Source organism: Gossypium hirsutum, chromosome D08 (genome assembly GCF_007990345.1).
Source record: "Gossypium hirsutum isolate 1008001.06 chromosome D08, Gossypium_hirsutum_v2.1, whole genome shotgun sequence".
NCBI classification, from domain to species: domain Eukaryota; kingdom Viridiplantae; phylum Streptophyta; class Magnoliopsida; order Malvales; family Malvaceae; genus Gossypium; species Gossypium hirsutum.
The window spans coordinates 65,647,080-65,662,802 of record NC_053444.1 but is presented as its reverse complement, the minus strand read 5'-3'; the positions used below and the strand labels follow the sequence as shown (position 1 = coordinate 65,662,802).

The 15,723-nt window shown below is 33.8% G+C and overlaps 1 protein-coding gene across 1 annotated transcript; it reads right to left on the bottom strand.

The window, feature by feature from the left end:
- Window positions 1-4,395: 4,395 nt before the first annotated feature.
- Window positions 4,396-15,717, bottom strand: LOC107898148 (serine/threonine protein phosphatase 2A regulatory subunit B''beta). The gene is made up of 13 exons (XM_041098879.1): window positions 15,330-15,717; window positions 14,493-14,735; window positions 14,251-14,356; window positions 14,067-14,166; window positions 13,630-13,735; window positions 13,437-13,527; window positions 12,474-12,615; window positions 12,132-12,279; window positions 11,836-11,945; window positions 11,125-11,281; window positions 5,298-5,423; window positions 5,040-5,189; window positions 4,396-4,918 (listed from the first exon to the last, which is right to left on the bottom strand). The coding sequence occupies exons 1-12, from the start codon at window positions 15,477-15,479 to the stop codon at window positions 5,049-5,051; spliced, it is 1,620 nt and encodes a 539-aa protein (XP_040954813.1). The 5' UTR covers window positions 15,480-15,717; the 3' UTR covers window positions 4,396-4,918; window positions 5,040-5,048.
- Between the last annotated feature and the right edge of the window lie 6 nt (window positions 15,718-15,723).

Here is a 15,723-nt window from a genome sequence, read left to right as displayed (position 1 = left end):
CAAAATGAAAGGTAAAAAAGAATATAAATCGCGTAAAATTAAATTAATTTTATATTATTATAAGTGGACTATTTGTATTGAATTAAATTTGTATTGAGATACAAGGCAATATATATAAACACTTGATTTGGTCATAAATTTTGTTTTTAAAAGAAAGTAACCCTAATTCAATAAGCTTAGTTACCATTGTACAATTAACCTTCACATGTTTGACACATAATAATTAAAATAAATAATTGGACTTTATAAAATATTGTAAATTACACTTCAAAGTTAGCCCAAAGTTGATCTAAAACTTCAAATTTTGCTATTTTCGTAATTTGAACTCGAAATAATAGTAATAAAAATTCTTAAAAGAAAATCTTGAGTCGCAAGAAAACATTTCAACCGAATTTTTTTGCTTTTAAGGGAAATGGGGTAGAGATTGTTAATAGATGAAGCTTAATTGCTTGGTCAAAATGAAGAAAAAATAATTCAAAATTAATGTTTGAGTGAACAGTTTTTCTTAAAATTGTATTTCGAATATATGTGTGTGGGGTTGTGATATTAAATTTAATCAAAATTTTTGTTATCACACTGAAAAATAATATAATACATATAATTTAGTATATTGTTTTTATTTCTTTTAAATGTTGAGAAATTACTTGAATAGATAATTTAATTAAGATTTTTAAGTGTACAGTTTTTTTATATTAGTTGATAAGTTTTTCTTAAAAATAGTTTTTTAATAATAAATTTATAAAAAAATTGTAATGGGGTTACTCCCTTATTATAATAGATTTTAATTTTTTCAAGAAAATAATTTATTTATGCAAGAACTATATGAGCAATTATTACTATTAGGCATAACAATTAAAGAACAAAACACAAAAGTAATTGGTTATGTAATTCGATTTTCACCTACGTTTACAGAAGCTTACTTATGTTTGGTTTGAATTAAAAAAAGAATGAGGCCTTTGGTCAATAAATAAAAATTCAATAGATAATCAACCATCTTTAATCCCGTACAAACAATGATTTAGGTCTTACTATTAACTAGTCTAGCAACCTCGCTTTTGCACCTAATATTTAAATCTCTCTCCATTATATTCTCTCTTAATAACTTAGTTTGTAAAACAAAGTGACCCACTTATTTTACTTAAAACAACGCACTCTCAAAAGTAATTCTTAATGAATAGATTAAGTGCTAAACTCTCAATACTCTCACATATATCATTGTTTTTGGACTTGCTAACATACGGATCGAATAATACAAACAAAATCCCCACTAAAGTAGCAACTAAATCAATATTTAGAATATCTTAATAAAATTTAAGATAATTTAGAGATAACTAAGATAAGTCTTCAAGTTAGTTAATCTAATCTCCTTGATACAAGGAATCCGATTTGCTTGATTCAATCTGTAATTATCTGTTATCCCAAATGATCAACCTTCAAAGATGTGCCAACACATTCACGAGATAAACAAAGTCAGGGCCTAATTGTTTTGTTTCAAAAGATAACCAATTCAAAATATGGCAAGTTATGACACTTTAATAGTTCCAAACTCAATTATAACTTTTTAGTATCACTGCTCTCATAATTACCTCAATAATTCTTAATTTTATTATTTTTCGTGCTTTCATCAATTGAACAAGGTATATATGTAGGTATTTTTTTTGTAGATTTATTCCAGTTTAATACCTAACGATTAATTTTTTTTCAAATTTCGCCGCTTGCTTGCTCGATCTAATAAGATTGAAAAAAAATTTCATCAATCAAAATCAATGTTTTTAAAACCAGTTCGAAGAACGATTAACTGGTTAATCCGTGATTTGATACAGACTAATTGAATCCCAAGCTAAAAAACCGATTAAACTGGTGGCTGAATTGATTGAGCCGCTTTTCTCTATTTTTAATAATTTTTATTTATTTTATGAATTTTTAATAAATTATTTGATCGAACCGAGAATTGATGGCCTAATCAATTCGACCAGTACTAGTCCAGTTTTGAAAACCTTGATCAAAACCATGAACCCTAAAATGCTTACATTTGTACTAGAAATCTAAGATGTGAGGAAGAAGAAAGAAAGAAATACATATATATATATATATTTAAAAAGAAAAAAAAATACTTTTGTCTTGTTTGCCACATAATAGTTTTTAATTGATTATCTTTTTTAAATAGACTTAATGGTTTGACTAACACAATTAGAAAAAAACAATAATTTAAATACCACTTGAGACCAAAAAATATTAAGGACCAATATGAAAAAAATAATATAATTTAAAGTTAAAGACTAAAAATATATTATACTTGAATAATTCTTACCAATTAATTATTCAAATCCGTTCTATAAAAAAAATTAATTCAAAATATTGTAGCATAAAACAAACCTGATTTAATTTACTCAAAATATTGTAGCTAACAAATATAAGTATGTTTGGATAGCACAAAATAATTGAATGAAAGTGTAATTATTAGGGTGATAATTACACTTTGTAATTACAAGGAATTGTAATTCCTTCAACGTGTTTGGTTGACAATGTGTAATTATATTGTAATTCTCTATGTCATATTTGATAGTACAAATTGTAATTACACAATTACATAATTTATATTTTTAAAAATATTAATTACTATATAAATTATTAGTATGATAAAAATAATTTCTAAACTAGTAATAAAAATTAAAATCAAATCATCATATGTATTATGTTAGTCTAAAAAAATAGTTGATAATACGGCTATTAATAAAAATAACAAGAAAAACAAACATCATATGCAATTTTATCTAATGTTTCTAGTGCATGTTGGGTTATTCCCTTATTAATATTTAACATATGCTCTTTATCATCGCCTGTTAGTCTTTAACAGAATTCATTGTCATCTAAATTTGAATCTGCATCATTATGATCATCATGTTCTTATTCTTCCATGGAGTCTTCGAAGTATAGATCATCTAATACCACCTATGATTGAAGTTATGAAATATGCAATATGCTAGTACAATCCAACCTTATTTTTTTTATACTATACTAATGTGATTTTGTTAATATGGGAAATGTTTTTCTAGAACAATAAATATTTTCTTAACCACATTTTCAAATCTTGAATGTCTCAAATTAAAGAGTTTACGAGTTACTTATGGCACTTGTGTCTGGCACCATTCCCTTAAATGATATTATACCTCATGATATGGTGCAAGAAAATCTTTTGTATTTGCATAATTAACACCAACTTATAATATTTTTGGTTCACAATCCAAATAATTTGTAACTTTAATTGTGAAAAACTTGTATAAATTTAATTTGAGAAAAGACTTATTCTAAGTTATATCTATTTTTATAATACATAAATTAAGTAAAAAAAACAATATAAAATTATCTTTTATAAATAAGTTATGATAAAAAAAACTATAACATTCAAACCTTGGAGACAACATTATTGGGAGGGGCAGCCATGAACCTCGAACATGAATTATAAAATGAACATGCATAATATCCAAAAAAAAAACCTATAACATTTTTAAATAAGTATATTGTTTTGCCGATTGAGTCTTAGCTCGATTGGCATGAACATTGTTGCCAATGCAGGAAAATATGGGCTTGAGTGCGTTGAAGCGTATTACCCTCCTATTTATGGGTTGGGGAAGGGTTATGGGTAGTTCTAGACATTATTTCAAAAGAGCAAATATGATTAGAACATATAATGAGATTGTTCAAAAAAAATAAGTATATTATTTTTATAATATATAACATGGACATATAAATAAGTTAAGTCCATATTTCTTGATCATAATTTTTTATAAATAAATATATTATAACAATTTTATAGCATGTAAATTATTTTTTATAATAAACTTTTTAGTCATAACTTTATAAAATAGTACAAATTATTTTTTATAATATATTTTTTTAGAATTTATAATATAATAAAAAAATTATACCATAATCATTCCAAATATTCATTTGTATTCATGCTTATAATATAATTTTTGAACTAGTATAAAAATAATTTTAAAAAATTAAATTTGGGTGTTATTATCTACATAATTACTCTAATTTTCACTCTTCCCTTAAAAATTGAAAAATGTAATTAGACTACTCTAATTAAATCTAATATGATGGAACCTACCAATTATAATGATTACCTAAATATGTGCAATTACAAGTAATTGCACCTAGATTCAATTATTAGTACTAAATATGTTTTTAAGGTATTTTAATGTATTTACATAAATAAAAATATGATAGTAAAATTAAACAAAATGAGTACCTATTCCGTTGAATTTCTACTTTAATGAAACATCTAATCAAACTGTAGTACCATGACAACTATTAGAATAATAATAAATTCCACCCAATCAAACCAGCTGATAAATGATAATTCAATGACTCTTCAATCCATAACACTGGAATAATAATTTCCACCTTTTTATTCAATGACAAATGAAAATACACCAATTACTACCACCAAAACAAATACACCATTTACTTAACCTACGTTACAAAAATTAAAATCAATAAATAAAACATATTCCAAGATGAACATGATCCAAATCGACACAAATTCAAGAGCTAACACAAAATCAACCATAGCATATTTGAACTATTAAATGAACCAACCAGGACACCGTGAAGGAAAATAGGAATTGAATTTTTAGTGAGCTTGTTTAATCTTGGATTCAATTATCACGTACCGGAATAAAACTCGTTCATGTGAAAATTGGTTAAATAAAGCTGGATCTCCAATTGCATGAGTCATCGTGTTTTTGTCAAATCATACACACACGTCGGGAGTTACACATGCAAGGCCAAGCTCAAAAGTTTTCCACCAATATTGAATTCCGATGTATATTCGTCGCCCATTCAAGGCAACAGCATTCTCTTTCTATTGCTCACCATAGTAGCAATGTGTTGTGCTCTTCTATAGCACCTATAGAGACATAAAAATCAAGGCAAAAACTATATATATATATATATTACAAGTATCCTGAAAAAAATTAAACATATTCATTTCCAATACTGACACCCGAATCTTTGTAATCCATACGTACCCTTCAAACTTAGAAGGGAGCCTCAAGTGATTCGTCCCAAACTTCTGCACTTCCATTAGAGGCATCTTCGACATCTTCTTCCATTGAAAGCCGAATATATTCTCTATGTGCAAAACGGTCCCATTCCGTCAATGTAGGATTCTCACGTTCCTGTTATCCAAAGCTTGTAAAACTTTGCAAATGGTATACAAATACAATTTCTTTTTGAAGGTAAATATCAAACAAGTAAATATATAAGAGTTCACGTGTCACATTTACCTGACGAATGAGGAACGGGTCGCGAGATTCAAAGGCCATGAATTTGTTGAGATTGAAAAGGATATTGAAAGCATTTCCTGAAAGTTTAGAACCTTTTAGGTCACGCAACGTGATGCAGCTGTCATCCTACGAACAAGAATATTTCTATGTCAAACATGTAAAACAGTTTTATCTTCATTAGTAGTGTAGTGAGTGTATACGAATGACAAGTCACAACATTCAATAAAAATTCAGCTCCTAATGGTCCAAACCAGCATATAGCAAAAAGTGGTCCACATTATAATTAGCTCAGAGGGTTAAATCTGATTAAATGATCTAATTGTAAAGCAGCCATGGATAACCTGCTTCAAGATGAAGATGAAAAGACACGAACTAAACATTTTCCAGAAACCTGCCTTCCAGACAATTATTGTATTATTATACCAGCATAAATCTTAAGTTTGAAATTACAAGCAGATCATAGCAGGGATGGACATCATCCATTTCCAGAAACACACTCTATTAGAATATACCCATACCCCATATCTTGCCCATACCTTTCCCATACCTACCCATACTTTGGAAAGGTCAAAGTTATGGGCACCAAATATTTTATTTGGTGTTGGGCATGGGAAAATAGCAATTTTTGGTCCCTAAGTGAATAGTGACTTTGCAAGGTGGCCCTTGAATCTCAACTATAAATAGGCCAACCATTGCTCATTCTCATCATCCCACATTTGCCATTCTCTACTTAAGGCATTGTTCTCTCTCCCTATTTGTAAAGTTTCACTTGTATTTTGGAGTGAAATATATTTGGTAGTGCCCGAGGACGTAGGCAAGATTTGCCGAACCTCGTTAAATTTTGGTGTTCTTTACTATTTAATGTTCATATTTTGTGAGTGTGATTGTAGTGATTTATTGTGCTATTAAATTACGATAGAGGGATATTCTGGCTAGGAAAGACTTGGTACTTAAGTGATCCTCGTGATTCACCTCTCTTTCCTGGGAATTGAACTTAGTGTGATTTTTTAGTACAATAATTTTACTCTTTCACACGCTTCCGCGCAACAATTGGTATCAGAGCCAAATTCGTACTTGGGGAATACGACCGTTTACGGTACTATTCACGTATACGGCACTATTCACGTATACAGTACTATTCACGTATACGGCACTATTCACGTATACGGTACTGTTCACGTATACAGTAGTTGGGATTGAGGAGAAAAATGGCAGCAGCATCGTCATCAGCAAGGACTACTGTGACAAATGCAAAATTTGAAGTAGAGAAATTTGACGGTACCAATAATTTTGGTATGTGGCAGTGTGAGATCCTGGATGTCTTATGTCAGCAAGAGGTGGATATAGCCCTTGAAGAAAAACCTGACAAGATGGATGACAAGGAGTGGGCCAAGATCAATAGACAGGCGTGTGGTACAATCCGCCTATGTTTGGCCAAAGAGCAGAAGTACTCCGTCATGAGGGAGACATCAGCGAAGAAGCTGTGGGATACATTGGAAGAAAAGTTTCTAACGAAAAGTCTTGAAAATAGGCTTTATATGAAAAAGAAACTTTATCGATTCACGTATGCACCCGGTATGTCGATGAATGACCATGTGAACTCATTCAATAAAATTTTAGCAGACTTGCTAAATTTGGATGAGAAATTTGAAGATGAAGACAAGGCATTATTATTGTTGAATTCCCTTCCTGATGAATATGATCATCTTACCACCACATTGCTTCATGGGAAGGACACGATCACATTTGATGCAGTCTGTAGTGTGTTGTATAGATCTGAGACTCGAAAGAAAGATAAAAGAGATCACAGAGATACAACCGCAGAAGTCTTAACAGTAAGAGGTCGTTCACACAGCAGCAAACCTGGTAGAAGGGGTAAGTCCAAAGGGAGACCCGCCAAAGATGAATGTGCCTTTTGTCGTGAGAAAGGGCATTGGAAAAAGAATTGTCCTAAGTTACAAAAGGGCAAGTCTATTTCTAATGCATGTGTAGCGGAGCATGATGAGGAGTCAGACTTTAGCTTGGTTGGCATGGCAATGGCATGTCAAACGGATGAGTGGATATTGGATTCGGGATGTACTTACCATATGTGTCCTAATAAGGACTGGTTTTCTAGTCTTGAAGAACTAGAAGGTGGAGTTGTTTTTATGGGCAATGATAGTGCCTGTAAGACAATGGGTGTAGGTACAATCAAATTGAAGAACCATGACGGCTCAATCCAAGTTCTGACAGATGTTCGCTATGTACCCAGCTTGAAGAAAAATCTCATCTCATTAGGGGCCCTAGAATCTAAAGGGTTCACAATCACTTTGAGAGATGGATTACTAAAGGTAGTAGTTGGGGTATTGACGGTGATGAAAGGCACTAGAAGAAATAACTTGTACTATTTAAATGGAAGTACAGTTATTGGATCAACATCAACAGCTTCTGCGAAAGATGCAGATTCAGAGGCTACCAGGTTATGGCATAGGCGATTGGGACATGCTGGTGAAAAAGCTTTGCAGACTTTGCGAAGCAAGGCTTGTTGAAAGGTGCAAATTCTTGCAAATTGGAATTCTGTGAACATTGTGTTCTGGGCAAGCAGACGAGGGTAAAATTTGGTTCAGCAATTCACAATACGAAAGGAATTCTGGACTACGTTCACAGTGATGTGTGGGGACCTACCAAAGTGGCTTCTTTGGGAGGTATGCACTATTTTGTCACTTTTCTTGATGATTATTCAAGAAAAGTATGGGTGTATCTAATGAAAAGAAAAAGTGAAGTTTTGGATGCAGTTCTGAAGTGGAAGAAGATGGTGGAGACTCAGACTGGTCGAAAGGTCAAACGACTTCGATCAGATAATGGTACTGAGTACAAAAATGATCCATTTCTACAAGTATGTCAAGATGAGGGCATTGTGCGACACTTCACTGTTCGAGATACACCACAGCAGAATGGGGTGGCAGAACGCATGAATCGGACTATACTGGAGAAAGTTCGATGTATGTTGTCCAATGCTGGATTGGGCAAGGAATTTTGGGCTGAGGCAGTTACATATGCGTGCCATCTAATTAACCGATTGCAATCAGCTGCAATAAATGGAAAAACTCCGATGGAGATGTGGACTGGTAAACCTGCTACTGATTATGATTCTTTACATGTTTTTGGTTCCACTGCATATTATAATGTAAAAGAATCTAAGTTAGACCCAAGAGCAAAGAAAGCATTATTCATGGGTATAACTGGTGGTGTAAAAGGATACCGTCTCTGGTGTCCTGATACAAGGAAGATTGTTTTCAGTAGAGATGTAACTTTTGATGAATCAACCATGATGAAGAACGAGGATTCACAAAAGGATGACAAAACCAGTAGTACTTTGCAGCAGGTGGAGTTTGAAAAGGTTAATGATGATCCAGCTAATATTGAAAGAACAAATGATGAAGAAGTTTCGACCCAAGAACTTCTACAGCAACAAGATTCAATTGCATATAGGAGGCCAAGAAGAGAGATTCGTAAGCCTGCTCGCTTTGACGATATGGTGGCCTATGCACTTCCAATTGCAGATGATGATGTTCCTTCCACTTACACAGAAGCAATAAGTAACTCTGATGGTGTAAAGTGGAAGCAAGCTATGAATGAAGAAATGCAGTCTCTTCATAAAAATAGGACTTGGGAGTTGGTGAGACTGCCCAAGGGAAAGAAGGTAATTGGATGCAAATGGGTATATGCAAAGAAGGAAGGATTTCCTGGTAAAATGAAATTCGATACAAGGCTAGATTGGTAGCAAAGGGTTATGCTCAGAAAGAAGGAATAGACTACAATGAAGTGTTTTCTCCAGTTGTGAAGCATTCGTCTATTCGGATTTTGTTAGCCTTGGTTGCGCAATATGATCTTGAACTAGTTCAGCTTGATGTGAAGACCGCGTTTTTACACGGTGATTTGGAAGAGGAAATCTATATGACTCAGCCAGATGGATTCAAGGTTGCTGGAAAAGAAAATTGGGTTTGCAAATTGACAAAGTCGCTTTATGGATTGAAGCAATCTCCGAGGCAGTGGTACAAGCGATTTGATCAGTTCATGAAAGGGCAAAGGTACACAAGAAGTAAATTTGATCATTGCGTGTATTTTCAGAAGCTACAAGAAGGAACTTTCATATACTTGCTCTTATATGTTGATGATATGCTAATAGCATCTAAGAGCAAAGTTGAGATTGAAAGATTGAAGACTCAACTCAATCTCGAGTTTGAGATGAAAGATCTAGGAGAAGCTAAAAAGATTCTCGGCATGGAAATATGTAGAGATAGAGCTCATGGCAGAGTTAGCTTGTCTCAGAAGCAGTATTTGAAGAAAGTACTACAGCAGTTTGGCATGAACGAGCAGACCAAACCTGTAAGTACCCCGTTGGCTTCTCATTTCAAGCTTTCTGCACAACTATCTCCTTCGACGAATACGGAACGAGAATACATGTTGCAAGTTCCGTATTCTAATGTAGTGGGTAGCTTGATGTATGCAATGGTGTGTACAAGACCCGACATTTCACAGGCAGTTAGTATAGTGAGCAGGTATATGCATAATCCTGGAAAAGGACATTGGCAAGCTGTGAAATGGATTCTACGGTATATTCAGAAGACCGTGGATGTTGGATTACTGTTCAAGCAGGATAATACACTTGGTAAAGGTGTTATTGGGTACGTTGATTCTGACTATGCCGGTGATTTGGACAAGCGAAGATCAACCACCGGTTATGTGTTTACACTTGCTGGAGGACCAATAAGTTGGAAGTCTACACTACAGTCTACAGTTGCGTTGTCAACCACAGAAGCCGAGTACATGGCTGTAACAGAGGCTGTAAAGGAGGCTATTTGGTTACAAGGTATGGCTAAAACCTTGGGGTTGGTTCAGGAGCATATTAACGTGTATTGTGATAGTCAAAGTGCTATTCATTTAGCAAAGAATCAAGTCTATCATGCACGTACAAAACATATCGACGTACGATTCCATTTTGTGCGGGAAATTATTGAAGAGGGGAAAATTTGTCTTCAGAAGATCAAGACTGCAGATAATCCCGCAGATATGATGACCAATGTGGTAACAGCAACCAAGTTCGAACATTGTTTGAACTTGATTAATATCCTGCAAGTTTAACAGTTGAAGAAGGCACTATCAAGTATTGTTGTCAAAAGCAGAAAGAATTGTGTGAAGATAAGATTATCCTAATCAAATCTTCAAGGTGGAGATTATTAGAATATACCCATACCCCATACCTTGCCCATACCTTTCCCATACCTACCCATACTTTGGAAAGGTCAAAGTTATGGGCACCAAATATTTTATTTGGTGTTGGGCATGGGAAAATAGCAATTTTTGGTCCCTAAGTGAATAGTGACTTTGCAAGGTGGCCCTTGAATCTCAACTATAAATAGGCCAACCATTGCTCATTCTCATCATCCCACATTTGCCATTCTCTACTTAAGGCATTGTTCTCTCTCCCTATTTGTAAAGTTTCACTTGTATTTTGGAGTGAAATATATTTGGTAGTGCCCGAGGACGTAGGCAAGATTTGCCGAACCTCGTTAAATTTTGGTGTTCTTTACTATTTAATGTTCATATTTTGTGAGTGTGATTGTAGTGATTTATTGTGCTATTAAATTACGATAGAGGGATATTCTGGCTAGGAAAGACTTGGTACTTAAGTGATCCTCGTGATTCACCTCTCTTTCCTGGGAATTGAACTTAGTGTGATTTTTTAGTACAATAATTTTACTCTTTCACACGCTTCCGCGCAACACACTCGGATATGCACAAGACTAAAGAGACAGAAAAAAGGAACAATGATAAAATGGCAAACCTCCGGTTTAATCATGTCCATTATCTGACATAAGATGTCCTCAAAGAACACAGGCTCTTGCGCCATGCATTCCATTCGATGCAACTGCTCCTCATAAAAAAATTGCATTTCATTACGTGTTAGAACTCCATTGCCATCCAAATCTATACACTTTAACCTACAGAAAAAAAAATTCTGAATTACTGGCTAGTAATGGCATGATTCCCCTCCCCACCCAGCTAAACTATGTGAAAGCATTCCATAAGAGAACAAAAGCATGAAAATGAAACTTAGAAGATATAAAAACACTGAAAAAAAATCTAGCCAAGAATCAACAGAAAAAAAAAGGAAACTCAGGATTGGAAATGCAGTCTTAATGAGATCATTCTAACCCTCTTGACCGCAGGGGCAGAAAATTCTAATGCAAATACTTATAAAGCTGCTTATGAATCAGTAACATCCTTTATTTTTTTCATTAAATTTGATTGATCAAGACTAATTCCCCAGCCAATAGTTTCTGATAGATCTTTCTGAATTTTTTGATAAGAAGTATGGAAAAAAGAAGCTGTTTTCAAGTATTTTTGGGGGACATTTTCAGTAAAGATTTTTCATAAGAAAGATGGAAGGTGTGTTTACTTCAATACAATGAGATGAGCATTGAAATTAACAATCAGTTCACAAAATCCACTGCAATATCCTTGAGTCTACTGAGAAAGAGCACAAAATATATACCAATACTCAAGGCTAGGCTCGGATGACTTGTCCTCCTCAGCTAGGATAAAGTAAACAAAATCTTCATACCCCATCTTTCCTTCTACCTTACTGGTAAACTTTCTTGGAACCTAAGATGATATGAAATCATAACATGAGTGAGAGTTCAAAATGAAAATAAATCTAATTTGAAGAAAAGAGAAAGTGATAGAAGACAACAGAGCTGAATAACAACATTCGATTAAATGAAATCTTCTTTCTGCAGGAAAAATGCGATTCGGAGCAAAGAACAAAAATATCATCTGACTTGGACAAACCTGAGAAAATATCCTATCAACAATCCGGTAGGTAAGAGCATGGTTACTGTATCTGATAAGGTTCTCCTTGTCAATCAAGAAATCATGATCTGTATCCAGCTCCCAAAATTTGCAGTATATTACATAAAAATGTTCATATGAAAAGTACCTGTATATATGATTTTTTTTCCAAAGAAGGGAAAAGGATTTAAACGTAAAAAGATTTGGTATCTGAGAGAATATATTAAGCATGCATAAAAAAAAGCAATTATACAAACTTCTTGTTGATTTTATGGAATTAGAAAGCAAACAAAATCAGTTTCCTATTCCATGCATTCAAGTAGATTCAAGCCAAGCATATACCTCAAAACTTTGTTAATGTCATCTTCCTCATCAGCATGTAGCATGGCATGAACCAAGTTTCCACGTTTCAACTCCCTAAGAGTGAGGCAACCATTCCCAGCTCTATTTATGTAGTAAAATATTCGGTATATTACAGTTTCAGCTGGCAATGTGCAACAAAAGAAATGTCAAACAAGCAACATTAGATAAAAATGAATGGTGTATTCAGCAGCACCATGGACAATCTAGACTTGCAAACAATCATAAAAACCGAGAGTTGGTAATTTGTGCTAATTGCCTGAGCAGTAATAAACACCATATAGACTGGGAAAAGGCCCCTGCCATGTTAAGACAAATATACACTAAGCTAAAACGCATGAATTGATCAGATATTTTGGTTTCATTTTCATTGACACAATTATACACAATACGTTCCAAAATCAACATCTCATATGCTCATCAAATTGTCAACAAATCACTCATTCTAATATAATCAGAAGATGACAAGATTACTTCACATTAAACTGCAAAGTAGTTTATAAGAATTTCTTGAATGAATTCATCATCCTAAAATAAGCATTTCTGAAACATGGAAGTTAAGCCGTTGAAACTAGAGACTATACTGCAAATCAAAACAAAAATCCTGTTTTCTATGCTACGGTCGTTTTATTAATAATATTTAGCATAGCATTCTACGTTACCAAACACATCAGAGACAGAACAACTTCATCAAAGAAACAGGGTGAACTGCAATCATAGAAATTCACATGAAAACAGATGGATTATCAGAATTTGTGAGTTCAGATCTTAGTGGTTCCAGTATTTAATGAAGGAAGCATTCAGGAACAACTCAATGTCAGTGTCCAAATGCCTTAGATATTTTATAAGGAGGGGGGAAATTTGGAAAGAGAAAAAATCTAACATCTTAGAAATCCATTTGAAGTGCAAAAACAGCCAAAAGCTATCAAACAGATGAAAACAAACCATATCTTTCCTGAAACTCCGGTGTACTCTGTAAGAACTCCAACCCTGGATGAGTTGCCAATAGTTCTTGGAGTAAAGGTTTAAAGTCATCCTGTCAGATTGGAAAGAACACAAGAAATTAAGCTTAAACATGAACTACTTGACTATCAATCAATATTATAGTTGATTTAAACTCTCAAAAATGCATTAAGACCTGAGTGAGGTATTTGAGATCCGGTTGCTTTAATATTGTAAATATTTGTGTTGCTATATCCATTGTCAACATGCTGCCGTTGATCCAATAATCAATAAAAGCATCTCTGAAAGAAAATGAGGAAAATTCAATAAAAGCAACAACATAAAATAATCAAAATGACATCACAGCTAAAAATCAATTACAAGGAAAACTACTAAAAGGTTAGGAATCTGATTCTAAGAAACATTTTCTTCTGCTTATAACCACCATTAGTAATTTAAAGTTAAAACACATAGTTATCCAACAAGGCCCAGCATGAAGGGCACCTCAAAACAGAAAAGAATCAAAATATGAATTCTCATATTTTTCAGAGACATATCCTGGAAGTTACAAAGGATGTGATGGATCTTAGATGACAACATAGCTGTTCCATTTCCACGAACAAAAAAGTATACCTTGTAACAAAACCAGTGTTGTTAACATCAACTTTTCTGAAAAGTGATGTGGAGAAAGATGTTGGCAGCTTGCAGATTTCCTTGGTCACTAGTTTGAATTCTGATATACATAAATATAAAGTAAACAGGAATATCAGAAGAATTCAAGAAATGTTGGTTACAGCAATGCGTACATGCATATTACCAGGCAGTTGCAGCCCATCTGGGTGGCCACAGAAAAACTGACTGATTTGAGATATGCATTGTTCTTTTAGTTCCTTTGGAGGTAGACGGCCTTTTTCAAAGTAAAACTGAGGCATTTTCAAGAATCAATATAACAAGTTATCACCAAATTTCTGAATAGAAAGGCAAATATGGCAGATAAAACACTACCAAGGTAAAAAATGGAGAAAGAAACATATCATATCAATTAAACAGGATCCAAACCTGTGGTATTAATTCTTTCACAGGCTCGCTAACTACTTTCAGTGGAGAACCCAAGTTTGAAGGACCAGCCCTTTGTTTTGCTATTCGAGGGGAACCATATGTACTTCTTGGTGAAAGGGGAGGAGCACTGCCAGCAGGAAACATGGAGGGTAAAGTATTGCTTGTGGCAGTACTTCCAGATGAAGTGCTTCCAGGAACATTCAAGGGATTACCCGCCTTTGCATCATTAATCAATGAAGTTACCTAGCAAGGAACAAAAATTAACCAATGATGCCCATCCACTCCTAGGCTCAGAGGGAGGTTTTAACAAATATATTAATTCCATATGCTGCGCTTCAAAGACACTTGGGGAAGAGACGGGGGGGGGGATTCCATATATAAATACAAAACAACATAGATGTTATCATGATTCCAGACTAGACAAGCTACTCCGGATATTGTTAAGACCGTTGAACTTCCACTTAAAAATCAATTTGCACAGCGAACTCTAAACTTGACCTTTGTTGGACAACACTTCTTAACAGAGACTTCTACAGAAACAACAATCTCAGGTCACAAAATTCCTCTCAAATCCATCTAATCCATTAAACTACCTTAGTTTCTTCTAGAAATATGGCCTTCACACACACAACACATATCAAAATGATCCTGCATCAGATATACAATCATTATCACAAAAGCAAACTACTTTTCTTAAAGGCAATAATTTTTGTCATCGAATAAACGAGCAATGAACTGATCATAAAATCAATTATTTTCAATTCGAGTAATCAAAGCACAAATCGAATCGAATCAAACACCGTTAATTAGGTACAGAAATTAAAAAAGAAAAAGTACCAGCTTGTGAGTCGCGGGAAGAGAAAGCCACTGTTCGAAAAGCTTTTGAGTGAAGTCAGGATAGGATTTGAGAGCTAAGGGAGACATCTCCTGGAGTTGCAATAGCTCCGCATCCAAACACGCAATATCTCCAATAGCAACAGTCTCCATTTTCTTTTCTTCGCATAACCAAAACCAGCTTGCAGAAATGAACAGATTTAAGTTCAGAATAACATTTTAAATAATTAATCAAAAACGTGAATTGAAAAAACTCCGACTCGGAGCAGAGAAACCATCGGAAAACTCTAGATCTTCATCTAATGAGGTAGACGAAATCTTTTTTCTTATTTTTCCGTTTTTTATTTTGACGTTCAACTGATTGGGAGGAGAGAAAACGAAAGAAAAATGAAATTAT